This window comes from Puma concolor, chromosome A1 (genome assembly GCF_028749965.1).
Source record: "Puma concolor isolate L17-30 chromosome A1, mPumCon1.1.hap2, whole genome shotgun sequence".
Lineage (NCBI taxonomy): Eukaryota > Metazoa > Chordata > Mammalia > Carnivora > Felidae > Puma > Puma concolor.
This window is the reverse complement of record NC_141667.1, coordinates 169204629-169219793: the sequence shown is the minus strand read 5'-3', so window position 1 is coordinate 169219793 and position 15165 is coordinate 169204629. Positions and strand designations below refer to the sequence as shown.

Below are 15165 nucleotides of genomic sequence, written 5' to 3'. Positions count from 1 at the left end.
GTTTTATGAAACAGAAGTTCCGTACACGTCAGACTACACCTACTTTATGGTCACACTTTACAGAAGCATCCACACCAGATACAGTAAAAGCACTCAGGAAATCAGGCTATGGAGGGTTTGAAGTTGTAACATGCGAGCAAGAGGTGAATGGAAGTGAGAATGTTGATCTTGAGAAGGGTAGAATTATTTGGGGTGTATGTAGATAGGTGGTGGGACTTCAGAACACACACATTAGATCTTAAACTGTTTTGTAGCAAGGCTTATGGCCAGGATGTTATTTTGTAGAAAAATTTTTAATGTTTATGTATTTTTGAAAGAGACAGAGCATTAGCAGGCGTGGGGGGAGCTGGCAGAGAGAGAGAGGGAGACACAGAATCTGAAACAGGCTCCAGGCTCTAAGCTGTCAGCACAGAGCCCAACTTGGGGCTCAAACCCACAAACCGTGAGCTCATGACCCGAGCCAAACTCAGACGCTTAACAGACCGAGCCATATAGGCACCCCCAGGATATTATTTTAAATGACCTCTTGGAGTAGATTTGAAAGCAAAGGTTGAGAACTTCAGAGCTGAAATCAGAGGGAGATGCGTTCTCTTTAACTTCTGTTTTCTTCTGAGTCTATCCAATCATTTGCCACGTGTTGTACATCATCAAAAAATTAATTTTGAACCATCCTGTCTTCAAAAAAAATGCTTGAACCCTGAGATTCTATGATTTTGTGACCTGAGGACTCAAGGACTCTGTTCAAAAACTAATACATTTTCAGTCCCTTTGCAATGGGTTCCAGGTGCAGGGAGTTCTCCTCCCAGCATCCAACTCAGGCACCCTCCACTGTGCATCCAAACCACTGCTTTTCCCCTAGCACTGCCCCAAGGTCTGCAAGGTCAGAGAGAAACTCAAGGCGCTGCAGGCAGGAATTGGGCAATACATCTGCCCTCATTAGGATGAATGTTGTTGAGGTTTCTGCAAACAGGGAGAAGGGAGAAGTAGACATTTCCAAGGCATTTATAACTTCAGCAGAAAAAAAAACACAAGTTTACTAGAGGGAGAAATTTTTAAGTTATTCTTTTTATTTTGCCAGAGTTTCTGTGGGCCCAAGGCTTTCTACTGAGTCACTAAGGCAGCCACGATGCAACTATTTCAACTTGCTGGGAGTATTATTTCTGAGTCACAGTAATATAATGATCTGAACATGTAAATGCTTTCTGTCACCTAGCACCTCCGATCTTCATGGCTGCACACTCTTAAGGATGATATTCCTCACTGCATACCACACTGTATGAAAATACCACAGGGTAAAAGAATTGCCCTAATTCATGAACGAAATGTTCAAACATCAGGTCCGTATTTCACAGTGATTCTTCTTTTCCCTCTCAGAAAAGACGCAGAAAGTAACACATGACTCATTTGTTACAAGTTCCATGTTTTCCCTGCAAATTCCTAGTCAGGCTTTGGAATTGATGCTTCTCTTCTACTCTTCCCATATTCTCTGAGTCACCAAGGTTTTTAGATGTTGGCAGGAGAGCCTGTTCCTACATCCTCTTAGTGTTCCACGTGGCTGAGAGGGGATACAGTTCTGGAAGTGGAACCAGGAGTGAGTGTAAATCCACCCTTAGATCTAGGCATCCGTGGCCCCAGCCCTGGGCCCTGAGCTTTGCAAGCCTTCTCAGATAAATTTCTCAGAATATTTTTAAAGGCACCCTGTGATCCAGTAGGTCTGGGGTTGGGCCTGAGAACTTGCATTTCTAACAAGTTCCCAGGTGCTGCCGATGCTGCTGGTTCACAGATCATACTTTGAGAATGGCTTGTTTAGTGACTCCTTCCAAAGGAAGGATTTTAGTGTCTCTTGTTTAGTGTCTCTCCTCCAAATGCAACCCTTCACCCCCCACCCCCAGGATGAGTAGTTCATGTGACCCAGGGAACTTACCAACCTATAGCCTATGTCACTCCCTCTCAACCACACTCTTAGTACCCAGGACTCCAGAATTCCCTGTCTAGACCACTTTCTGACCCATGTACACCCTTCCGCAGTGCGTCCTCCTGATGGCAGATCCCCTCACCAGTGTGCACGTGCCTGGGCTTAAGGGTTGACAAAGGGTCAGCCATTTGGAGAAGGCTTAGCTGTGTGGGTTACTGTTGTGGCCCAGACCCCTCCTGGTGAGAGAGAGATTGGGGAGACAGGAGAAAAGGGGTAAGCTCTCAATGGAGGAACTTCTTTGCCTTCTTGCCTCAGAAAGCAAATGCTGGGGGTAGTCTTATGTCTGTTCATGTAAATAACAGGGAGATATCCCATCCTGTTACAGCTTATCTGGATGTTGAGGCCACACAACAGTAGCTTGGATGGTTCTAGTTTGTGAGGAGCCACTGCCTCTGAAGTGCTCTGCTTAGACCTAAGAAAGAACATTTTCTACCCTTTCATGCCACCCTCCACTACATTCCCCAGGTGACCACACAGTGTAGAGGACAGTGTATGGGCTTTGAGTTCCCAGATTTCAGCTGGAGCCCCCACTATAACTTCCTTCAGGAATCTGAGCAAGTCAGTCACTTTTGAGCAAGGGGTCATTTTTTGCTCTCGGTTTCTTGAGCTTGATTATGGTGATAAGAACGCTTCTCCCCCTCTTCCACCCCTTCCCCATTCCCACCCAATTTTCTTCTCTTCAGCCCTCATCTTTTAGCTCAAATGCCACCATCTTGATTAGGTCAGGCACCTCCAGCCACTCGGGAGAGAACTGCACTCTTTTTTCATTGCACTTTGTCTTTTATATTTGCTTTTGTTTGATTAATGTCCACTGGCCCACTGGATTCCAAGCACAGGGATCATGCCTCTTTAATTCTCTAGTTGTGTCCGTTCCATCTGGCACGGAGCCTGGTACCTGATAGATGCTGAACCTGGGCTTGCCAAATGAATATACCAATGAGTGGTTATTGTTGACATTGGAGATAAAATATACTAAGGGACTGGCACACAGTAGGTGCTTCATAAGTGACACTGATGATATTTCAGTGCAGTTGATGCCAGAATCTCACATTTTATTTTGTTTCTTCCTACTTGGTGCAAGGGGGGGGGGGAAATGGGGTGAATTTGGGACGACTAAGATCTGAACCGTCCAAGACAAGAAAAAATGTGGTGTGATAAGCTACTGGCCCAAACACCCAGAATCATGACATACTTGTTAAAGGCTTAAGAAATGAAAAACCCATCACTTAAAACAAAGAGTAAAAAGTACAAGAAAAAGTTATATTCGTCCATTGCGCTGACCCCCTAGAACTCATACCCCAAATAACACACCTTCTGAAAAAGCCCTTGGGGGAAATAATTCCCTACTAAGTGCTCACGCTGACGTCACTAGCCCTCCCCTTCCCCCCTTTCACATCTAAGGGACTATTTTATCTGTCCCTTGAATACCAACCAGCCCAAATACTCCGCATCTCTGGGGCCTGCACTGAAGAAAGAAATGATTTTCCTAAATCTGTGAACAGGACAGTTTTTTTTTTTTTTAATGTCAAAATAAACCATCTGCTTGTACAACTGTTTCTAATTACTCCTCTGCCTAGACTCCGCACTTGAGGGGTTTGGTACCAGCACCCCGCCCAGAGCGGTGCCGCTGCCCAAATCCTCACAGGCAGGCAGCTCATCAAGGCACTCGCCCCTCCTGGTAGAGGCCCGACCCGCGCGTCCCGGTGTCTGGTGTCTGTGTGTCCGTCTACGGGACGGTCTGCGCCGGTGGCACCTCTCCCCACCCCCCGCCCCGAGCGCCCCCCCCCCCCCAACCCCCCACACACCGGGAGCCCCACCCTGCAGGAGCGCAGCTCGCCCCGCACAGCCCCGGAGCTCAGCATGCGTCCTGCAGCCATCAGGAACTTCTTGCTGCTGGCCTCCTCCCTTCTCTTCGCGGGGCTGTCAGCTGTTCCTCAGAGCTTCTCGCCATCTCTGAGGTAAGTTTGGTTTGTTGTTCTTTGAGACCGACCTGCCTTGCTTTGTGTGGCAGGGCTTCGAGTTTGCAGGATGGCTGCCCAAAGCCAAGAGCAGTTAGAAAGTTGGCCACGGGGTAAACTCTTTCCAACCTGTTCTTATTCCTTATATGTCTGCACTGTGTGTTGCTTCGCGTCTGTCCTTTTACTTTTCCTTCGGAAAAATACAGTGAATAAATATAGATATATAATCTCCTCCTAGTTTAATACATAGCAGGAGGAACTTCTGCCATGAGATTGAGGAAATCCTGTGTACCTACCTGTGTGTGCTAGCTATAGCCTATAAGGCAGAATTATTTCACAGGGTCTGCATTACATTATTGTATTGCCTTTTGAAAGAGTCTTTGAGGCACATGATAATAACTAAACTTTTTTAAAGTTTATAAGCACTGCTTAATGCAACTAGGAAAATATTATGTCCTACACTATCATAACATCTATAGCTCTTCCTACATATCCCTCTCTTCTTTTTCATAAAAGGCTGCTCCTGGCCATCAGATAGCAATGGGACTTTTTCTTTTATTTATTTATTACAATTTCTTTTAATGTTTATGTATTTTTGAGAGAGAGAGAGAGAGAGAGAGAGCAAGTGGGGAGGGGCAGAGAGAGCCAGAGACACAGAATCTGAAGCCGGCTCCAGGCTCTGAACTGTCAGCACAGAGCTGGGCGAGGGTTCCAACCCACAAGCGGTGAGATCATGACCTGAGCTGAAGTCTGACACTTAACCCACTGCGCCACCCAGGTGTCCCAGCAATGGGACTTTTTAAAGTGTACTGAAAAGTCAGCCAAATGTCATGCTTTGCATTCATTTGCATTTAATCAAAATGTGCATATAAGATTCTGTGCCAAGCCATCAAGAGGCAGGGCTGGACCACCTCTGTCCACTTGGAAGGCGGTCGGTCCTATTCCTAGGTGTGCAGGTTACCCCTCAACGTTTGGGTCATTCTCTTGTGATGGCCCATGGCTGGGGCTCGCTTGGCCCCGGAGAAATGTGGAACCTCAGACTTCCTTTCTGTGAAGTTGAACTTCGCCAAAAGGGTGGTTGGCGGGAACGTGGGCTCAGAGCAGAAGGGGCTGTGTCTGCTCTTGACCATGGCCCTGCTGTGGTTTGTCGCCCTTGCAGAATTGGGCCGGGTGCCGCGTGCAGGCTGTCCCGGGCCGAATCGGAGCGCCGGTGCCGCGCGCCCGGGCAGCCCCCAGGGGGCGCTCTGTGCCATGGCCGCGGCCGGTGCGACTGCGGGGTCTGCATCTGTCACGTGAGCGAGCCCGGCGTGTTCTTCGGGCCCCTTTGCGAGTGCCACGAGTGGGTGTGCGAGACGTACGACGGGAGCACTTGCGCAGGTAAGGGGGGGGGGGGCTTACCTCGGGCGCCGGGGGCGCACTCCCCGCAGGGGTTTCTGCCACTTTTCGGGGAGAGCCGGCGGGAGGGGGCCCTTAAGACAGCTCTCCAGGAGGTGACTGACTTCGCGCGCGGGTCCGCCTAATGCTCCTCCACTCTGGAATCACGTGTCCCAATACTTTCCTCCGCCTCAGGGTCCAAAATTAAGTAGAACTAATATTGGTAAGATTCACTCACTTGATTATAACTCTAGCTTGCCTCTATTTTAGTTCCTTATTACACACTTAAATCTCCAAACTTCCTCACCAACGGAGTTAAGCTGGTGGGTTCCTCTACCCCAATCGCGTATGTTAATCATATTTGCAGAACATAAACCGGTATTTTATTTTTACCAAGGAAACGCAGGGGGAATATTACCTTCCTAAAATCCAGCCGCGGTAGGTTGTGTCTTTGAACTCCGATTTGCCTTCTTCCTCTTAGGGTATAGTTCCCAGAGGGAAGTGCATATCAGAAGACTGTAACAAGGGAAAAAATAAGCAGACCCAAATCTACTTAAAAGCGATTGCTTTTGTGTTGTTTTAGCCGCTTGGGTTTTTCAGCTGCAGTGAAGCTTGGTATTTTGGAAGGAGTGGAGTCAAAATAAATTCATTGCTCTTGTACATTTTTAAGGAGTGATTCAGGTTGTGATATTGGAATGGGTCAAGCTATCTCTTCATAGAGAACCCCCCCCCCACCCCCCCAGCCTATACCACTTTCACATTTACTTAGGGCCATTCGTTGACTTAGGACCAGAACTTCTGTTGGGTGGCTGTGAATGATACAGATGCTCCTCTGTTAGTAAAAGGACAACACAATGGATTCTAACCAGGGTTTGGCAAGTTTGTGGGGGAAAAAAATCACAACGTATTTTACCCACAATGTAGTGAAGAGTCCAACACTAACAGTGATGAAGAGTGAGTTTATAGCAAAATGGTTTTTTTGCTTGGCACCTGGGCCCTGAAGTGCATAGTGAGAATACTTAAGACGCACAATGGAAAAGTAGTCATGTAAGTCATTTGGAGGGGAACAGGTGCTTCTATGTGGCTTTGTTTACCCTGTGAAGGCTGTGGCTCAGCCCTTCAAAGGTACTGAATGCCACAGGTTGTTACTCTAACTTTGTCAGTTCCACAAGCTGCTGTATTACTGAGGACAGCCCTTTGGAATGAAAGCTAAGTATTGTCTAATATTTCGTTCCAATTCCACTGTTACCTGACTTCTCTGGCTTGTATTGCCTCTGGCAAGGCCTCTTCAATATCACGGGTTCTGAACACATTTTTTCATTGGAAATGTAAGAAGAAAGATGCAGTCTTGAACGGGTGAAACTAGTTACAGGTGTCGTCAGATAAAAGTTCCCTATTGAAGAAGCTTATCTGGGTCCTTTCTGCAAAACTATGCAGAGGGAATGCTATGGTATGTAGTGTTCTTGTTGATCTCCCGTGGAAAGTGATGTGTTGTTTCCTTATAACATCTCACTGCATTCTTTCCTCCCTGATAGGAACAGCACTGAATCATGCGTGGTTTTGTTTGCATACGTGTGTGTTCCCCTGGAGGCAAAATGCTTCTCTTTATTTCAAGGCTGAATGAGATAACTGTGTTCATTTGCAGTTCTCACCTTTGTGACTGATGCCCATTGAGGCCTGCTCTCCTGGGCCTGGTGAGAATCTGTGCCCACAAATGCTCTGAATACATCTCCCAGGCGAATGAGATCTTTACACACAGCACCTTCGAGGTGCTCACCAGCTTGCGTCCCTTGTTCTGTGCTTCAAATTGAGCTTTTCAATTCCGTCTTCAAGAACAAGTTCCTATATTATAGCGAGTAAGATAGAAACATAGCAAGTTGCCTTTTATGTTTTTATGTGCACCTGGGCCTTTACCTCTATGGTGCTTTCCAGAAATAGAGTAGCTTTCAGAGACCTCCCCCAACCCCTTTGAAGAAAAGAAAATCCTGCTCCTGGTAGTGTATCACTGAGTCATTAATACTCTGGGCTCTGGGGGAAAGAGTTCAGGAGGCCGATCCCAGCCCCACCACTTAATAGCTGTGTGAACTTTGGCAATTCCTTACACTTTCTGAGCTTTGATTTCTTCATCTGCGAAATGAGAGTGATAACATTACCTATTTTACAGGATTGTTGTGAGCATTAACACATGTAAAATACTTAGAATAGTGTTTTGCACAAAGTGCTCAGTACATATAAATGTGTGTGGATGTCTATAACGTAATATTATTATAGTGACGCACAACATGTGAACTCGTATGGATAGATAGATGCATAGGTAGATGGGTAGCTAGATAGCCTGGCTTTGTCTTTGTTGGACATTTGATGCAGTGAGAGCAGTTTGGTTTTTGTCATGTAGCCTGGGCCTGTTATTGATCCAAAGCTCAAAAGGTCAAGCAAGGATAGCTATTTTGGCCAAGCCTCAGAGCAGCTGTATTAGATACACCATGCCCTTTGAAAGTGAAGTCCTTTGGGATTTTTATACTGTGAATCATAAGAAAGATACTTATTTTAGTTTGAGCCTGCTTGAAAGTGATTATGTGTATACTGTCATAAGTGGTTTATTTCTTCCAGTTTCCACTTGTTCGTGGCCCATGAATCTTCCTTGGACTTCTGTAGTGTAAAGGTCTGGCTCAGAAGTTGTTCCTGTGTGTGTCACAGTCAAATGAGAAGTAAACTAATTTGGGTGGGCTATTTCTTTGAGAAGAGTAAAATGTTTGATTTTATAAAAACAAACTTTCAGCTAGTATTTGAGAGCATCTCTGAATAATCCCCTGAACAAGTATGATTACACTTAAATAAAATATTGTTTTTTTTTTAAGTTTATTTATTTATTTTGAGAGAGAGAGAGAGAGAGAGAGAGAGAGCAAGCAGGGGAGGGGCAGAGAGAGAGGGAAAGGGAGAATCTCAAGCAGGCTCTGTGCTGTCTGTATGGAGCTCAGTCTCAGGAACTATAAGATCATGACCTGTGCCCAAATCAGGAGTTGGAAGCTTAACCAACTGAGCCACCCAGACAGACCTAAAATATTGTTGTTGGTTTTTTTTAATCTATTCGAATCATTTTTTGAAATGTATCACTTAAATGAGTTTCAGTTTTAGTAACTGGGAAGAACTAATTGAACTGAATTTAGCAAATACTTATGGAGTGCTGTATATTTACTAGATCCTCTGCTGTTGAAGGGGGTATAAAGATGTGGAAAAGAGGGGCTCGGTTGGTTAAGCGTCTGACTTTGGCTCAAGTCATGATCTCGCAGTCTGTGAGTTGGAGCCCCGCATTGGGCTCTGTGCTGACAGCTCAGAGCTGGAGCTGCTTCGGATTCGGTGTCTCCCTCTCTCTCTCTGCCCCTCCCCCAGTCACACTGTGTCTGTCTCTTAAAAATAAATAAACATTAAAAAAAAAGTTGACACAAATGCTTAGAACAGCGTTATTTATCGTAGCAAAAAAAAAAAAAAAAAGATGTGGAAAATATGACAACTTCCCATTGAATAGGGAGGTGAAAAGAAATACCAAATACCTGTAATGCAATGCAGAATATACTTTCTATAAATTTCTGTGAGAGTTCTATTGAGACAGGAATTAAATATTGTGGTTAAAACACTTGAGAAAGAGGTAGCTTTTGACATAAATCTTTGTGTACAGGGAGGTTTTTAGTCCAAAAGGTGGACTATTGGAATTCTTGGGGAAGAAAAATTCAAGCAGTGGTTTAGAGGCATAAAAGCATGTGGGTGTGCTTGGGAACTAGTGAGGTATCTAGGTTTGGCTTTGGCTGGATATTAGGGCTGTGGGGAAACTACTGGAAGATATTTTGAGTTACACTAGGACATACTGTTTGAGAGCTCTGAACCTGAATGTGAAGTCTGTGCTTAATTAAGCTGCATATAGGAGCCATGATGTGGTTTGAACATGGGAGCAATGGTTAGTACTCTGACCCATGAAAATTAACAGGCTGTCTGAGGGCACGGCAAGTTGGGGTAGACACTTGATGGGGAGGAACTCCATTTAGATACTGTTTAAACTGTAGCCCAAAGGAGTGAGAATAAGAACTATGATGATTTTTAAAAAATTTTTCTTATTAAATTAAAAAAAATTTTTTTTAACCTTTATTTATTATTGAAAGACAGAGAGAGACAGAGAGTGAGCAGGGGAGGGGCAAAGAGAGAGGGAGACACAGAATCTGAAGCAGGCTCCAGGCTCTGAGCTGTCAGCACAGAGCCCGACGCGGGGCTTGAACTCACAAACTGCGAGATCATGATCTAAGCCGAAGTCGAATGCTTCACTGACCGAGCCACCCAGATGCCCCAAAACTATGATGAATTTTAAAGACTATTGAAGGTACAGTCAACATGCTTTAGTACCCACGGATGAGTAAAATGATAAATCAGTGACTGGAAGTGTGATAGAACTGGTCAGGAAAAAGAACCAGATGACTCCTAATCAATAGCTAAAAATCTTTATTAGAGAAAAAACACTTCTTTGAAATCTGAAATTGCTGTAAAAATGAAGAATTATAGCTAGCCGAATGAATTTGGACTTTATTGGTGGTGGAGCTAGAACTAGATGGATCATGTCTGAATTGTTAACTTAGGTTAAATTGTTTGTATCCTTAACCTTGAGCCAGCCATCTGATTTCTCTGAAATTTAGATTCTTTTTTTGGAACATCTTTATGGATATAAAGAACCTTGCATCCTGCATTGTATTATTCAGAATAATTTTTATATTTATGTATAAATATATTTAATACCCACATAATTATGCATTTATACACTAATTCATACTATGTATAAAACATTCTTATAAACATTGATTCATGTATATAAACTGAATATAAAAGTAATTAAAATACATGGAAATACCCCTATTATATAAATAGTAGCATTTTTTTTCTCGCAGATATTTCTTTTACATTGCTAAATAAATGGTATGAGATTTTTTTTTAGTTGATTTATTTATTTTGGGAGAGAGACAGAAAGAGAGAACAAGCATCTCAGGCAGGCTTTGCACTGTCTGGGGCTCGAACTCATGAGCTGTGAGATCATGACCTGAGCCGAAATCAAGAGTCAGACACTCAACCGACTGAGCCACCCGAGTGCCCCAAATAGTGTGAGAATTGTATATGATTATTCATGAGAACTGGACTTCCTGGCTCTTTAGAGTCAGTCTTAGGACTCTTTGATCTGCTTTTCCTCACAGTTGTGTTTTTCTTGGATAGTTGTGTAATTCCCTCCAAGCCTATTTTGTGGAATAGGCTCTTTGGTTTTTCCTTTCTTAGTCATTTTCCATTTTCCACCTTCTCTTCCTTTCTTCAAACCACATTCTGTCTTCCTTGCCCACTCCTTTGACTGTGTCTGCGTCTCCACCTTGGTATTTGCCATCATGGTTGCTTCTTTATATTCCCTCTGTGCCCCCGCATGGGGCACCAAGCGCGTAAGACCATTGCCTCTTCTTTACCACCCCATTGAGTAAACGATTGTGTTGAACAGACAGACCCCACTTTCCGCATCACTTCCTTTCTTGTGTTTTCATCATGGTCTTAACATGTCCTTAGTTTTGGAGAACACATTCAGGAGTTCCCCACCACTAGCTCACTCCATGCAAGCCTCTTGGTTTTTTTTAGTTCTACTCTCTTAGGTTCATCCATGTTGGATAAGTACATCCTGTCTTGCCTCAAGAGACACATAAAAATGAAAGATTTTCATCTTCACTTTCTCCCATCTGTACTGCTTTATTTGTAGAGTACTCTGCAATTCAATGATAGAGACTGAAATACCTTGTCGTGGGACCAGGTCATCCCCACACCTTGATAATCTAGAAGAGTGTATTTATGACATGATGGTGTTTAGATCAAGTAGTGTCAATGTGAGAAGTTCCATGGCTATTTTTCAAGTAGAATTTCCCCAGAAAGAGAAGGGGACATACGGGAGTGAGTTTATTTATATTACAAAATTTAAATTTTCAAAGTAAAAACCTCCTTCATAGGGTTCTCATAAGCCTCCCATATACTTTGAGACATGATGCTAAAATGGACAGCTCATGTCTCTTAATATCTTAATCCCTAAAGCTTCTCAGCTCTCTGGGACTCAGACATAGATTGTCGAATCTGACCTTGTGATTCCTGATGCTCAAGGTTTGGAGGCACGTGATTAATTCCACAGCAGCAGAGATTTTGGATAGTGTTCTCTGTCCTAAGAATTTTGAGGAGTTATGAAGTAAGACATTTTCCTCAATTCCATCTCCTGCCATTGTATTCATTTTCTGTTGCCCTTATAACAAATTACCACAAACCTTGTGGCTTAAACGACACACACGTATTTTCTTATAGTTTTGTATGTCAGAAGTCCTACAGGGTCTCCAGGGCTAAGTTGGTGGCAAGTCTGTTACCCTCTGGAGACTCTTAGAAAGAATCCATTTCTTGGTCATTTGACATTGAAAGAGTTTAGTTTTATGTGGTTGTAGGACTGAGGTTGCGTCTCTTTGCTGGCTGTCAGCTGGGGGTCTTTCTGAACTCCTAGAGGCCTCTCTTGGGTCTTTGCATGTACACTTCTACATCTCAGAACCAGCAACGAGGTGTCAGATCCTTCTCGTGATGTCGTCTTTCTGAGTTTCTTCCATTGTCACATCCTCAAGATCCATAATTTTAATCACATTGGCAAGATCCTTTTTGCCATGTAAGCTATTGAGGGGTTCCAGCAACAAGGATGTGAGCATCTCTGGGGGTCCTGGGACGTGCACGAGGAGGAATGCTGTAATGTGTGGATGGCAAGAGAGAGAAGTTCCAACTCCATTAGTACCTGGCTGTTCTTGTGCTGCATCTAGGATGCCAGTGCTGCATCTTTTCCTTCCTTTCAGTGCTTATCTTCATGATTTAATTTCCCTGGCCCCAGTCTTTCCCACACCACTGCTGATAAGAAACACCACGCTTCTGGTCCAGATCATAAAAAGTGACTTATAGCTCAGCAATTACCTACATTCGATGCCTGACACTATCACTTGCCAACTGTGGGCAAGTTACTCAAACGTTTGCAACTTCTGTTTCCTTATCTAGAAACGGGGACAATAATATTATCAATGGGGGATAATAATATTATTTGCCTAGCTAAATGCAGGAGTGATTAGTGAGTCAATGGAGTTAGGATGCTTACTTATGTCAGATGTCCCTCTTCTACCCTCGCTTGATACTCAAACGGTATTGACTCCCAAAGAAGTGATTTTCCTCCCATGTTGTATCTTCTTCCAGATTTAAGTCTATGTTCACCTTTCCTCCTTTGACTGTCAGTGAGTTTTTGGAACTATCTCAGCTCAGTCAGCATGCCTTCTCCATCGTGTCCAGGCTAGGTTGAGCACTCAGCCCTGGCCATCTCCAGCCTGAGACTTACTGGGTAACATTCCAGCTCACTGGATGTCTAAGTTTTTGACCCTGGTTTCTATCTTTGTCCCAGGAGGTTGACTTTTGTGTTCCTGTCCCTGCAAACTTCACCCTGATTTATGGTTCTGGAACTTTCCTGTCCCTGCAGTCTTCACCCTGATTTATGGTTCTAGAGCCATGCCCTAAATAGTGTATGGTTAGTCTTTGAATCTGGAATTTTTTTTTTTTTTGTCATTTTCTTTACTGGAAACCCTAAGATTTCTGCAAATTTGCAGAGTTTACACTCAGTGCATTGCTGCTTCTGACCCTCACCTCCACTGAGATTTCTGAGTTTCCTGGCCGTTCCTTCATCTCCTCTGAAGCATTGATCTCAGGTGGGTTGAACCCAGAACCCATTCCTTTATCTTACAAAAATGGGAGAAACAACACAATACAAAACAAAGTCAAAACAACTTACTTTCACAGAGTTTTTGAGTATTTAGTGAACATCGCTGAATGTTCTGGAGACACTGGAGCTGGGCTTGTTGAATCCGAGGAACATAAATAACTTAAGATTCAATAGTAATCACTCTGGTTCTTAAAACTTCCACTTTTTCAACGAATCCCCTTTCTGAAAGCTAAGTGTGGATGTGTGATGGAATTCTGGTCGAAGAGATGTAAACAGAGACGTTGTGGGGGCTCCCAAAGGGAGCCGACTTGCAGGGAGGTGTTTGTTTTGCTCATATACCCTCCTTCCTGCCTCGAATGCACCTAGTCGCAGTGGCCCCCTTGCATCGAGAGATGAATATGGCGGCCACCTATGAGGATGGCTCACCCCCAAGATAGGAGTCCTGACTTTTGGAGACAATGTGGAGCTGCCACACTAGTCCTGAACTGCCTGCCTCTGCACTGTGTTTTACACATAAAAATAATTAATTTTGTTTCAGCCCCTGTCATTTTGGGGTTTTCTGGCAGCTAAAAAATATGATCCTATCAGAAGCAGTGGTTTTATTCAAAAAGCTCAAGACTGTTAAAACAGGGCCATGGGGGCATTTGTATAGTGGTTGAGAACTTGTACTGGTGACAATGGTAGGGCTGGGTTCCACCCCAGTTTACCTGCTGTGTGGATTCCAGAAGTTTGGGTGAATTCTGTAAGACTCAGTTTGCTCATCTCTGAAATGGGATATTGTTAATACTCTGTGGAGAGTTATTGCAAAATTTAAGTGAGAAAATACACATGAAGTATCTAATAAAACAGCTGATGTAATTGTCATTCTAAATGGGAGCTATTATTATCATTATTAAACCTAGAATCTCTAAGGAGATTATGCTAAGGCAAAAGGGAGTATGTCTTTGCTTTAAGTGTATTTACTAGTAATCGAGTGGCCAGTTATGAATGTATATTCCCTGTACCTGTTTATATATTCAATATATACTGCTTTTTTTGCCTAGCTATTTTTATGGGGTTATTATTTCTATGCAAAGATGTAATTTTTCAAAATCTGGTTGCCAGAAATTAAATTACCAGAGAGAATACAAGCATTGTTTATGTATTTAAATGTTTTTTTAAGTTTCCCATCTATTTAGTTATCTCTGTATTTAAAATTGATTAAAACACAACACATGTCTGCTACAAAAAGTCAAACAATACATAAATGCATGGATAAAACTCAGTGCAGTGGGGTTGAATTTTATTCAGGGAACAGATTCTACATCAGCACAAAATCAGACAGTTGAAGTTTAAACATTCCCCTGACAAATCTCCAAGGAAGGCCCTGTGTTTGAGTTGATTACACCGTCTCTCAGTCTAGCACAGTAAACACTAGTAAATGAGTGTTTACTCCATGGCTGTTTCTGTGTTTACTCCATTTTTGGTTTCTGGCTGGATATCAGAGGAGTATTAGCTGGATTGTTCATTTGGGGACCCTTAGCTGGGTGGGATGCTCACAGTAGAGACATATACCAAGGACATCAGCCCAGGGAAACACCATCTCTTTCACACTCCCCTCTTGTCCCCACTTGGGACCTCCACTCACTGGATGGAATAACAGAATCTCTATACTATTTAAGTTATGATTTCACTTTCCTTTACTGCCAAGTATTTACCTCAACACTGAAACACATACAACTGATGTCAGGTAAGCTAAATATGTGTGTGTTGTGACTCCTCTTTAGTCTGTTCTTCAGCATAACCTCTGGCGTTAATCAGTATTAAATTTAGGGCATATACTTCCCTGTTTTCCCATGCTTATATACACGCCCATGTTATAAATGTGCATACACACTCACAGCCCTGTTTCTCTCCCTCTCTCTTGTTTTTTTCTCCTTAAGAATATATCACAGCTCTGATTCTAGCTTAATAATATATGTGGTGGAGAATTGGAGTGCCTGGCGTGCCTGGGTGGCTCCGTGGGTTAAGTGTCTGACTCTTGATTTCAGCACAGGTCATAATCTCATGGTTTGTGGGATCAAGCCCCA

General features: G+C 43.4%; 1 protein-coding gene across 2 annotated transcripts in view; it reads left to right on the top strand.

Annotated features, from left to right (window-relative positions):
• The first annotated feature begins 3577 nt into the window (after window positions 1-3577).
• The window catches only part of ITGBL1 (integrin subunit beta like 1), a 210265-nt gene continuing 198677 nt past the window's right edge, over window positions 3578-15165 (top strand). The window contains exons 1-2 of one of the 2 annotated variants that reach the window (XM_086708507.1): window positions 3578-3933; window positions 5093-5310. In XM_086708507.1, the coding sequence (XP_086564633.1) occupies window positions 3836-3933; window positions 5093-5310 (316 nt within the window). In that variant the 5' untranslated portion in view covers window positions 3578-3835. The remainder of the gene's footprint in view (window positions 3934-5092; window positions 5311-15165) is intronic. The other variant, XM_025924365.2, reaches the window with a different exon arrangement.